The following is a 13966-nucleotide window of genomic DNA, read 5'->3' on the forward strand; positions in this document are numbered from 1 at the left end:
TGGTATAAAGTCCTTGACCTTTATTTTGCTGATTATCACGGTTACTGGGGAGTTTTTGAAATTCAATATTCCCAGGAAATTGGGTTTAATTTAAATGGTAAGCCTAATTTATTTAATGAAAATAACATTACTGAGAACGCGATTTATGACCTAAGACTAAAGAAGTTTAGTTTAATATTTATATATCTGTAACTTGCGTTAAAACTGACGGATTGGCACGAAATAGTATATTACATTGTTAGGATACTAAGATAGTCTTTATAGGGGGAGGGCAATGTTTTCAGAACGTGCCGTAGTGTCCCATGCACGGCCAATGGCCCGTCCCTGGTTAAAAAAGAGAATTAAAAAGGATTAAGCCATGTAACGTGGCCATTTAAGAGAGGATTGGCAGTATTGAAAAGGATTAAAAATATTGACAAATTAATTCTTTTTAATCCTTTTTAATTCTCTTTTTTAACCAGGGGTGTATGTGGCCCAAAGACTTGTGCTGAAATCATTGCGCTCGTCAGATAAAAACTGAATGTTGTTACGAAGTTGCCTCGTGCGCCTCCGACATCAGGTGACCTCAGGTAATGTCACGTGAGACAGTGCGTCGGCACGACTATATAAGGGAGCGCGGTCAATCAAATGAGAGCTTTAAAGGTTTGGACACCTAGACTCCTTGTAATAGTCTAACGTGTTCTAATCAGTCAATCCAGTAGTACTGCATTACATTTAGTTAATCAGTAATAAAGTTAACATTTAGTTTAACTTTATCTCAGGTTGATCCAATTCACACTTAGTTGAATTGCGTAAGCTTCCCGTTATTAATTACGGTTATTAATTAATAATACTGATAAGTGTGTGTGAAGTGGCATTAATTAAGTATTTTCCCTTAATAAAATCTTAATTAATAACCGATACCAGTGTTTGAGTGAATTCACCTGCTATCCTGCCCACCTTTAGTGTTAAGGTGTTATAATCACATATTCATCAGTTATCCAGCCAGTCCAAGGTCATCAGGGACATCACCATCCACCGAACACGGATCTAGGCTAAGTACTAGTGTTAGTTTAGATTTGTAAGGCCAGTTCGGGTATATTCCTAAAAAGAATATAAAATAAGAGTCTCATGGGTCTGAGTTAACTAGGGTAACCCACGAAAAGGCTGTTCCACCATCAACTACAGTTTTGAACGGCAACCCACCGTTTCAATGTCCTACTATGCACTATATTTTGTTCAACGATTACCTGATTTACACGATTAATTACAATTTGTGAAGCGAAGATTATGGCTGTTTTTGTTATTCAAAATTCTCTCGGATGTTTTAATTATTAATTTAAATATTTATTAATAAAAAAGTTACAACACAACCACACGGTATAACCCACTCCCCATATAATGAATTGAAGTAACCATATTAAGGGTACTAGCCGTTCAACATAGATTTTGACAAAAAAACTTTCAGTCGCTCAACGAGATCTTACGAAAATTAATAGATGGAGCTTAGTCGAAAATCTTTAGACGCGTTGTGAAGTTTTATTATAACACTCACTTTTCGCAACACCGACGGAAAACGAAGAAATCTATGTTGACTTTATTCAACTTCTATGCACCGGTCGATAAACAGCCGTTTAAGGTTCGCAACGCAGACGTCATAAAGTGTGCAAATCAAGTCTGCGTTAAATAATAGTACATTGCATAGCGAGAGGGTTCGATGTATTTATACGGGAAGCACAATGTTTTTAACACGAGTCGTAGGTGCACACGCACAAGCGCCAGTGAGTGCTGAGTGTGCACCGGAGACGAGTGCTAAGAACATTGTGTTTGACGGATAAAGACTTAACTCACGTGCTATGCACTATACTTTATTCAACAATTGTCTGATTTTTGCGAATTATTATATCAGCAAAGTAAACCCTAAATCAGGTGGGGTTCTAATAATACTAGTTCTTGACTTCTCTCACCACTCATTTCTTATTGATTTCAATTAATAAAAAAGAACCAACGTATTTATACCTAGACACTGACATTAAAGTTGTTAGATTGATTGTACTACTTATTCTGAATACATTTAGTGTCAAAATTATTTGCTTTAGTGAGTAGAGTTATTGAGAACGGTCGATAATGACTTTTGAGGAATGTGTTTATGGATTCAAATGCGGTTGTTTATGACCCTATAAACACACGCTGTTGAAGAACATGGGACGCCATTTGCTTTTTGACGAATTATTAACCACCGATCGGTAAACGGTCATTTAGGGTTTGCTTTGCAGATATAATAAGTCGCGATAATCAGGCATGCGTTGAATAAACAATTTTTTTTAATGCTTTAAATGTCTATTATAAAAAGTAATACTGACATTCATTTTCAACAGGTTCCAATATATGTGATAATATAATATTTGATCGTACAAAATATCTCAATGGCTACGCGATAAAAGTACTACGACTATCAGAGAACTTAAATGGCCCTGTTGATGAACATATAACTAGAAACACTAACTCTCAATATTTATTTGAAAAATTAGGTCCAAACATGGGAATGTTCGGACGGTGGTTAATAGATTTTTTGAATATAACACTAGACATAACTTATGTTTTTTCTTTTAAAGGCAACGAAGAAATAGGCCTATACAATCTGTTGCTTTATAATCATTCAGTAGATTTGATATTATTTCCCTTCACATATTTTATGCATAATGAACCGATAACTCTTTTTAATTATTATTATTTGTCATTTCCAATATTATTTGCTGATGAAATCATAGTGACCCACAATCGCGGACTACACTGAGAGAAAAGTGCTTAGTAACCTGAACTATTCAGCGACAGATATAAAAATATAGTCTCCTTAACCAATTTTTATTGTTACTGGAACTATATACTAGTGTGAATCAGCACGAAAAAATAGTTACATTAACTAAACTTAAGAAACTATTTTTGCCTCATTATGGTCACTACAAAACTTCAATCTTTTTAAATCAAGACTTAGTAGTGAACACAATATTACCTTTATCATTGAGTCGATTAACATAATATAGATACAGTAACTATGTTAGCTTAGTGACTGTATGATAGTTGGTAGAAATAATTTTAATAGTTGACTCAACTAAGAGTTTAGTTGCCGTCTCATAGAACTGCATTTATTTAGTTTCTTTTACTACTGACAAAAGTATCAACCGTACTATTTCATCTTAGTTGTCTAAACAACCAATTTCCAGTTAATTTAATAATTATAGAATATTTCTGCTGACTAATAATCAACTGTAAAAAAAAATTCAAAGGAGAATATAGTTATGGATATCCTTAATATTTAGTTTCTCTGGCTATAAATTCCGATCCTAATGCCAAAAGTGCGTACTGCAAAATATACACCTTATTGGTTCTGCTGAGCCAAAGAAGCGTATCAAACATTTTTTTTGCTTATCAATTCCGAATTGTTAAAAATGTGAAGATCGATTAAAAAAGTGAAAAAAAATTTTTTTTTTATACCAAAAGGGCGTGTAAAAATTTTTTGTTGTCAATCAATTCGGAATTATTTATTAAAATGAAAATCAATCAAGATAATTTATATCTTTTCTCCCAATAAATTTTCCTTTTAGCTTAAACAACTTTTTTTTTTTTTTTTTTTTGGTTGAAGCATACAAAAATTCTCGCGTTAAAAAAATAGTAGTTATTCTGAGAAAATTTATTTTCTTCAAACTAAAAAATGCAATTGTTACTAAAAACTAACATATCTCCTATATTAAGAAATTAAAACTCTTTAAATAAGTAAACATTTTTCGATTTAAGCGTGAGAATATGTTGACTTGAAAAAAAATATTTCGATTCGAGATAAAAATTCAAGATAAATTTTTACTTGTCACAGAAGTTTTTATTTCTTAATATTAGATATTTTTTTGAAGCAAGATGTAATAGTTTTTTGTAGCAATCTGCACTTTTTTGTTTAAAGAAAATAAAATTTCTCTGAATGAGTACTATTATTTAGCGCAAGAACTTTTCATGCTCCAACCAAAACAGAATAGTTGCTTAAACTAAGGGATAAATTTCTTGGGAGAAAAGATATATATGGAGGAGAGAGAAGTCACCAGAGCAAGGCAACAGCATTGGGAGTAGTTCGGTGCTCGCCACTAGATCGCGCCCACCTTTTGTAGTGTCCCTGATAAGAAATTTATTTCAGAAGTATTATATTCCAAGCTTGAGAACAATTCTGGCATTAGAATTTATCTGTTATTTGACAGAGTGACTAGTATCATTTTTGATTGTAATATAGTATGTACTAAATTACATTATGACATTAATGTTTAACATTAATGTTTCCTAAAATAATTTTTGTAATAATAGAAAAACATCAAGTACATTTAATGTAATAGAAAAAAAATTTTCTGTATTTATCATATAAATGTTGGCTATTAAAGAAAAAAGAATTCAGTAACAATAAAACAAAATTTGCACTACAGATCGCTAAATAAATTTGTTTCTTGCAATACTAAATTATGGCAATGGTAACTATGAATGTTTAGTTACAATAAGTCAAATTAGTACATTCGCAGAAAGTTCGATTTTCTAGTGTGTACATCTAGACACAAATACTTTTTGCTACTATTATAAATGATCTGAAGAACTAAGTGTACATTATTAACATCACAATAATCTTAATGTTTATTAGACTAAGAATAAATTGCTTACTACAATATAAATTATAGTTATGTTAACTTTAAACTGATAGTAATAAAAACTTTCCCTAAACTAGTTATGTTCATTATTGCTATCTTAGTATATGTAACTAAAAATAGTAAGAACGACTATGTAGTCGTAGAGCACTTTACTGTGGCGTATTAGTTACTGAAACTGACTTCAATAGCTGAGTCGTCTGTGAACTACGATTCCTTAGTTCAGAAAACCGATTTTTTCTCTCAGTGTAATGACACCACTGGAAAAAATGTTCAATTTCTATGGCTGGTTGACCATCTTTGCAACAACAATTATCCTGCTGATGGCTTTTATTGTTATTCATTTTTCAACCAGAACAAAAAATAACTCAAGATTATCGTTCGCTATCTTCGAGTGCCTGAGACTGCTGATGAATAATTCGATTTACACTCGAATGGACACGACAAAAATGCGAATATTTTTTTCCGTAATATTTTTATATTTTTTTATAATGCAGGCGACATTTTCTGGCCATCTGGCGGCATTTTTGACGAAACCCGAGTACAGAAAAAATGTTGAGACTCTAGATGATCTAAAAGACCCACGTTATACAGTAATTTATGCTAATAATGAATGTAAAGAGTATATTACAGATCCATTATTGCTAAATAAAATGATATTTAGCCATTGGGATTGTATAAAAAATATTCACACCAGTGAATCTATTGCTTGTATTGATTCCAGAAGTAATCTTGAATTCCTAATTGCTAAATACAAATTACACTCTCCTGCGCACGGCTTAAAGTATAATTTCGCATCACTGACAATGCGTAATAGTTGGCCATTAAAGGATCGCATTGATAATTTTGTCATGCGTCTACACCAATCACAAATTTACGCCAAATGGCAGGAACGAACACTGAGAATACTAGTTGCCGAAAATAATGAAAGAAAAGATAAATCAACGCATAATTATTACCGGCCGATAGAATTTGAAGATGTCACTTTTGCATTTATTTTACTGTCAATCGGTTTGATCTTTTCATTAGTAAGTTTCGTTCTTGAGCGAAATTATTGAAAGTCCTCGTAAAAAACTATGGAGGACAATTGTATAATTATTATACGCATTGAGAACTTGCAATTTCGACAATTATTTGAGTATGTGGACCCAAATTTTATATAATTTGTGAAAATGATTCGATAAACATTTTGGAATTTGATAAACTATTTGATACATTTAGTCAATAAAATATATTATTAACCCCAGATAACATAAATATTTTTTTATCACCTAACATATTTAGCCCTTACAGGGATAGTGATAATATCTATTGAAATAAATTGTCAAATTTGGATGAATATCAAAGCTTACTAGATTGATATATTGATAAAAAATATTACGCACGTGGTTTTATTTAATAAAAACCTTTAGATTTATTCCGTGTTATAGGAGGGTTTCAGTTAAGTAGAAAACTCATTTCAGGCCAGACGATTCTAATGGAATACGACTAAAAGAACGTGTTGATCATTTTCTTGTGTCTCTAAGTAAGAAGTTATAGAAAATTTATGCACTCACATATAGGCACTCAGGCACCACTCAGAAAATAGCCAGAATAGTTTTCTAAGATTTAAAAACATCGACACCTGATTAAAACTCTATTTTCGAAACCAGGGTGTCAATAACTTTCCAAATTTTTCAAAAATCGTTGATTTTCAGAGCGGAAAGTTAAAAAAAAACTGCTGGGTACTCATCTCAGATGAATAATGAATTCATGAAAGTCAAACTAAGTCAACAGAGAAAAATTTATGGTAACAATTACAATATATTATGCGAATGGTTCCCATAACGCATGGTAACCGGTTTTTTTAGAAAAACAATTAGAAGAACGGCACTCATACATGTTATGGTAATCATTTCTATAAATATGGGAATCATTCTATATGATTTCGGAATAGTTTCTAAAGCATTAAGGTTTTCGTTACTATATCACTATGGTAATGATTATTTCAATACTATATAGTAACCATTACCATAAAATTATACGTAGTGTCTAAAGATACAAAAAAAAACTTGTGTTCGGAATAGCCTACCGTGTCGCACGTTATCGTGCCACACGCTTATCCCTTACTCTATCCCACCTATATCTGTACATTTATCCGCAGGGCCGGACTTAAACTTAATGCCGTTCCTGGGCACCGGAAAAAAATCCGTCCCAATACTGGAATTTTACTTAAACTTATAGTTCATATGTTTTATTTTTCAAAATTTGCCGCCCTGGGCACTTGCCCCGACTGCCCCTAGTGTAAATCCACCACTGGCCCATAGAAAATATAGACCCAGCACTCGGTAATGTGAAAAAAAATAGAATTATCACCAGTTGAATTCTCTGGAAATCCCAGAGACATCCCATGGAAATCCCATAGGAAATCCCATAGGAAATATAGACCCAGCACTCGGTAATGTGAAAAAAAATAGAATTATCACCAGTTGAATTCTATGGAAATCCCAGAGACATCCCATGGAAATTCCATAGAAAATATAGACCCAGCACTCGGTAATGTGAAAAAAAAATAGAATTATCGCCAGTTGAATTCTCTGGAAATCCCAGAGACATCCCATGGAAATCCCATAGAAAATATAGATCCAGCACTCGGTAATGTGAAAAAAAATAGAATTATCGCCAGTTGAATTCTCTGGAAATCCCAGAGACATCCCATGGAAATCCCATACACAGCAAAAAATATTGTGTAAAATCAACACAGTTTATGTGTTAAAAACGGTTGACACAAAATTTGTGTTGAAATTTCGACACTAACTTTGTTTAACCCCTTTTTAACACAAAGATAATGTTAAAATATCGCCACAAGAGGGCGCTAAGTATTCCAGAGTAACACACAAAATGTGTTAATAAAGAGTGTATAACATATTTTTTATGTTACAAAAAAAAATGACACATACTTTGTGTTAGCTTAACACACTACAATTTGTAACACAAACCGTTTTCGACACAAATACACAATACTTTTTACTGTGTAGGCAGGGCCGGATTTAAACTTAATGCCGCCCCTGGAAACCGGAAAAAAATCCGCTCCAATACTGGAATTTTACTTAAGCTTATAGTTCATATACTTTATTTTTTTTAATTTGCCGCCCTGGGCACTCGCCCCGACTGCCCCTAGTGTAAATCCACCACTGCTTATCCGCGTTGAAAATTAGAATAACCATTACTATAATATATGGTAACCATTACCCTAATCTCATGGTAATAATTACTTTTATATATAGTAACATTTACCATGGTCTCATGAAAATGATTACTATAATATATAGGGTTTATTCCCATGTACACTTAGAAACCGTTACAATGTTGTTATAGGATTGATTCCTATTCGCTTATGGAAACTATTCTTATGTATAGTAATTACTACCATAATTCAGTTACCATACGATATAGGAACTATTACCATAATAATAGGAATTTTACTATAGTTATGGAAACTTTTCCTGGAAGTTAAGGTCGTATAGCCCATAATTCGTCGTGATTATTACCACACGTCCACAACGTTGTGGGTTAGTATTTGCCAAAAGTGCTCGGAACGGTTACTATAATTTTCTCTCGGCTTCGCCTCGGCCAACAATTACATGTGATCTGAGATATTTTTTACTTTACTTCCCTCGGTGTGTAATATACCATTTTACCATTTTTTCTCTAACGAAATCTCGCAATCGAATCGACCGATTAAGACGGTTGAGGTGGCAATCGACGTGTTTTATCGAGTTCTAAAGCTGATCAGACATTGGAATTGATTTATCTGGTTGTTTCTGAGATATTTAAAGACCGATTTTTTTATTAGAACTTGTATTGTTTTTTAATTTTCCAAATATAACTGTCAGTTTGGTTGGTTATTAGAATGAAAAAAATATTTGAAGATTTACAATATACAAAAACGATTTTGACAGGGATGAAATCAAGTCAGAAACTAATTTAGAGGGCAGAATCTAATGAGTTTTTTTCCGAAGGAAGAAATTGATTAGTTTCTACCCACTAAATCGTATTGCTCTGAAAGTGGCTCATGTCGACTGGTAAAACAAGCATTCAAACTCTTAGTTCCAATGCAGGTGATATGAAATAAGTATATTCTACGCCAAGGGAGGAAAGTAGGACATTCCAATCCGCGTGTATAATTGCCTACCCCACTCGAGCCAGAGGCAAAGGGGAAGAATGGTGCACGCGCTATTTTTTATTATTTCTTTTCTCATAAGAGAAAAAGTACGAGTGGCTCGCTGATAAAATCACTTACGCATTTCTTGAGCAAAACACACTAGATTTGCTCAAAAAAATCATTTATACGATTAATACATCTGATTGTTACAGTAGTTAAAATTTTTTAGAAATATTAAGTGTTGGAATCTTACTATGTAGTTATTTTATGATTGGATATTTTGTCTTTCGATAATTTAGTTTTAGGATATTTTGTGGTGTAACCATTTTAGAAGTTTAATTTATAAAATTTTTTTTAATAATAAAAAATAATAAACTTACGTAAAAGATCACTGCCATATTCACAAACAGCAAGATGATCAAACATTGCAGTAAGTGTTGGTAACACAACACTATTGATATAAAACAATGACGTTGATGTCTTCAAATGTGTGCCACGAAGATGACTGTATTTACCTTCTTGAAGATTTAAAATCGTGTGACCGAGATCATCAGCAGTGTTATTGAAAAATGTTAGCATAGACGTTCTTATAAATTCAGGACAATTTTTAACCAACGATTTGGCATCTATTCCTTTAACAAGTACTTGAAGACAGCGTACAGTAATACGTACATCGGCGCCAAATGCCGCAAGTCTTGATCGTAATAAACTAGCTAATTTACAAAACAATGCAGCGACCATTTCTTTTTCTTTTAATGAAGCTGCGCCGACGTTATTTGTCGCCGTTGCAACAGCAATGAAATAATTTCTGTGAGTACTAAAGTATTTTTCCATCAAAGGCAATACAACTTTACTGAAAAATTTAATGTCACGGGTTGAAGTTTTGAAACTGTTACGTCTACTGTAAGTGTCAGATGGTTTCAAAAGTTTCATGTTAATGGTGGCTTTGTCCAAGTAAGCGATCAATTTTTCAAGAAGTGAATAAGCGAACCGAAGTTCAACTGCTGCTCCGGCTCCAGCAACCTCAGTCTCACCTCCGCGATTTGGTTTGTGAAGTTTATAACCTTGATACTGAAGATATTTCAAAAATTCTTGCGAACGTTCACGGTCTTTACGTTTTTCTTTGTCAGTAAGTAAATCGTAAGGTACTAATTGTGGATGGATTCCTCCTCCAGAAGTTATTAATTCTTCTTTCTTCTTCTTTGCCCAAATATCGTGAGCATTGTCAGCTAATCTTTCAGCCATATTTTGCATTTCTCTGCTTAATGTTAGATTTGTCATGTCAACTGGATGTGGATTGTAATTAAATGGATTTGCTGCATCACTCTGCAAATAAATTTAATGATTTCTTCATTAAATATCTCTATTAAAATATTCAACAAAAATATGTCCACATAAAATTATCCTGTTTTACGGCTTTACATATTTTCAAATATTAAAAACCACAATATCTAGCTGTTATTTACAGTCGACTATCCGTTATAAGCCTGGTCTAAGGGACGTAGAAGAAATTTTTCCTAGAGTTTCAGTCTCCCCACTACCGTGCATTCAGTTTTTTTCTCTACCCGTTGTAAGCCTGTTTCATTTTATATGATTTTAAACGTCATATTTACGTTTTATTATATACGCCACAACCCCGATTTTTTTGGTGCTTATAGTACTAAAATAAATACTTACATTTTTACACTAATAATTATCATAACGATAACGATATCAATTACATTAATAATAATAATAATAATTTTATGGATGATCATACTTGCTCATTAGACTTTTAAATTGTCATAGAAGTTTTGAATGTAATTCATCGTTACAATTATGAAAAAGAAATTATGTTTTACTTAATATTGATTCAATTATTCTCCGCGAAACATAGATAGTAAATTTTCATCATTAATTTGTCTATTTTTTTTTATTCTTTAGTTTACAATCTTGATGATTTTAACGGAGGCTTATAATGATCTGCCTGGTACGTAACTCAATAATTGCCGATTGATGGGAAGAAGCTTATCACGGACAGGCTTATAGCGAGTAGTCGATTGGATTTGCCGGTTGAATTTATTCAAAAGGGATAAATAAAAAATTTGATAATTGCTCATTAGAAATGAGTGGTTCCCTGATTGAAAAAATCAATTAAATCTAATTGGAAAATTTTAATCGAATTTAATCGGAAATTTTCGATTAACTTCCAATCAGCTTTAATCGGATTCAATCGAAAAATAGTTGAGAAAAAATTATTACCCCCCAATAAAATCCGATTCAATCTGATTGAAAATTTTCATTCGGATGTAGTCGGAAAATAATAAATATTTTTTCCCGATTAAATCTGATAGAAATCCAATTAAGTTTCGATCAGATTCAATCGGATTTAATCGGAGTTTTTAATAAGGATCGTACTTATGCATAATTACCAATTAATTTTATTACTATTCAGAAAAAATACCTGACTCTTGGAAGATCGTCTCAAAGAGCTACGATTTGTTGAAGGAACATCAACTTCAGCATGTTCGACACTCCATCCAATAGCAAGCAGAGCTTTCAAACTTTCTCTAACTGGTTCTTTGTATCGTTCCTTTTCATAATCATTCAACATATTGTAGGGTTTCAATCTCGGATGAGTTTTATTTACATCCGACCATGATTCACCGTACGTCCATCCATTCTCAAGTTTACGATTAGCCCAAGCGTCATGATAATGTTCGGAAAACTTTTGAACAATTTGATTCAAGTCATTGTTAAGGACGACACTTGACGTATTGATCGGTGCTGGATTATAAGGTCCGTCGGCGGATTGTGTGGAGGCTGATTTACTGCTGTACCACTCGTCGTCATAATTCTTTGATAGTGAATAATCAGGCGGTAATGCACAGCCAATCGCCGTTAAACATGGTAACGCTTTACCAAAAAGCTCAGGATCGTAATCCATTTTCGACAACGAATCGAAAATGTTACTGAATAACACCATCGTCAAACGTTTTTCTTCGTCACTTGAACCCTGGCCGCCAGTAGATCCGTAATATTTTGCACAGCGGTCGTAGTGCAATGTAAGAAGCTATTCAAAAATGTTATTAATTTATTCAATTGGATATATTTAATATCTCTGATTAAAAAAAGTTATTAGAAAATATTTTGAATAACTTTGAACGTTTTTTAATCTTTCTGAATTTTTAATAAAAATTACAAAGTATTCAAAGTGATTAAAAAACTTTTTAGTGACTGAAAATTTAGGGGTATATGGAAGTATTAAAAAAAATTTAGTACTTTTGAGTCGTTCTGAATTTCTCCAGGTATCAGTTTCACTATTATTTAGCGGTAAGAAAAAATTCGGAAGTATTTAAAAACGTGAGTGATTTCAAGTCGTTCCAAATCTTTCTATATAATGAAATTCAGCAATTACTCTCCATGAATTGAAATTTCAGTATTATTTAGCTATTAAAAAAAATTTGAAAGTATTTGCAAATTGTAATATTTTTGAATTCTTCTGAATCTCCGTATAAAATAGAATTCAATTATTATCAAGTGATAGAAAAGTATTTAAAAAAATTGTATATTTTGGAATCGTCCCACATCTTTCAATGATTAGAAAATTCGACTATTATTTAGTGATTAATAGTATATTGTGTGACAAGGGATGAAACAAAACGATTTCAGACCATGCTGAAGTTGACTGACATCACCCGCAGTCTAAAATCGTGTTTCTTCCTACGTTACACACTAGATTTTCCATGGTTACCTACGTTGAAACTTAAAGTTTCAGTGTCAGCAGCCAGTCAGAAACAAGTTAATTTAAGACCAATGGTGTGATTAACTAATAGCGTAATCGTAATTTCCTATTAAACAAATGACAAGTATCAAAGTTTAAATTGCGAAAGCCTCCAGACAGCGGGCAGAAACATTATTTGTTTCTTCCCAAGAGAAGAGCATTCACAATTTACGCAGTTGCTAATATTAATTCGCGGCATTGGACTGAAATTCGCTTCTTTCGACTAGCTGTAGATACAGAAACTTCAAGATTCGATGCTGGTATCATAAAAAAATGATTGTAAAGTATTTAGAAAATTGAATAACTTCGAGTTTTCCCAAATTATTGAATAGCGGGTGATTTGGAACTTTTCAAAAAGATTCAATACTTAAAAATTAGAAAGGTTTAGTGATTTTTTTTCGAATAAAACTTTTACGTACTCGCAAAGCAACTGTTGTATACTCTGATAGCTTAGAAACGTCAACTGTGAGTTTGCGGAGAAGTTTTAGCAGCATACTCGGTTGCATTTGGCTGAAAATATTAAAACAAAATTAATTTTTTTTAATCAACTGACTTTATTAGAGAAAGTAAATATTTTATTAAATTGATAAGGTACCTAGTCAGTGCGACCAAAAAATCAGATACAGCTTCACGTTGTCCTTTAGTCAGCATTCTATTTTTACTGAGACGATAGACAGTATGGAGTGTCGCGTCAAGTAAACTAGCGTAATTATCAGCTTCATTATAAAATTTCGAGTGTTTAATTAATAAAGGTAAAATACTATTTCCAATGTAACGATTCATTGCAAGTGCCATGTCTGATTCATAACCATCGTTCCTGTCTAGCATCGTAGCAGCACGTAGATCAGGTAGAAAAGCTTCTTCGAGTATTTTGAAGAATAATTCTTTGGTCTCTATACCGTAAACTCGTTCTAGGAATAATACGATACTTTGTTTATGTCCTGGAATTAATCCTGACGGAGTGTCACTCTTCGGTCTCTCCTGATTAGCCGCTGGATTCAAAAGAGTAAATCGTAAAGACAATACTCCTTGAAGATCGTCCAGTGGAACAAGAGATCGTAAGATTGCTCGTGCTCTCAATGATTCATTTTTTCCTGAAAAATTTATTTTTCATTGAATAAAACTCCCTTATCAAATAAATTCGATCCAAAAATGTTCATGACAGTGAACTTCCAAAATTGAGATGATTCTGATTTTAAGTTGGAGGTTTTTGGAACTTTAAAAAAATTAAAAAGCGAACAATTTTTACTAGAGTAGACTTTTCTTGCGCGTTTCTTATTTTATTTTTTGAACAAAAATAATTTGATTTGACAGTTTTTTAGATTTGAAGAATATTAAAAAACAAAAAGAATTACTTAGGAATTATAAACATTTTTTCACTTATATTAGAACTTTTTGGGAAGG

At 32.6% G+C, this 13966-nt stretch overlaps 1 protein-coding gene and 1 long non-coding RNA gene across 12 annotated transcripts in view; one reads left to right on the top strand and one right to left on the bottom strand.

Moving 5' to 3' along the window:
• The window catches only part of LOC130663699 (uncharacterized), a 104693-nt gene that overhangs the window by 45109 nt on the left and 45618 nt on the right, over positions 1-13966 (top strand). The gene's annotated exons all lie outside the window — the stretch shown is intronic.
• Positions 1-13966, bottom strand: part of LOC130663694 (ryanodine receptor) — an 89696-nt gene that overhangs the window by 21649 nt on the left and 54081 nt on the right. For all 11 annotated transcript variants that reach the window (XM_057463105.1, XM_057463101.1, XM_057463098.1 and 8 more), the window contains 4 exons: positions 13158-13656; positions 12982-13072; positions 11243-11851; positions 9180-10125 (listed from right to left, as the gene is read on the bottom strand). In XM_057463105.1, coding sequence (XP_057319088.1) covers positions 9180-10125; positions 11243-11851; positions 12982-13072; positions 13158-13656 — 2145 coding nt within the window. The remainder of the gene's footprint in view (positions 1-9179; positions 10126-11242; positions 11852-12981; positions 13073-13157; positions 13657-13966) is intronic.

The sequence above is a fragment of the Microplitis mediator genome, chromosome 2 (assembly GCF_029852145.1).
Source record: "Microplitis mediator isolate UGA2020A chromosome 2, iyMicMedi2.1, whole genome shotgun sequence".
NCBI lineage: Eukaryota > Metazoa > Arthropoda > Insecta > Hymenoptera > Braconidae > Microplitis > Microplitis mediator.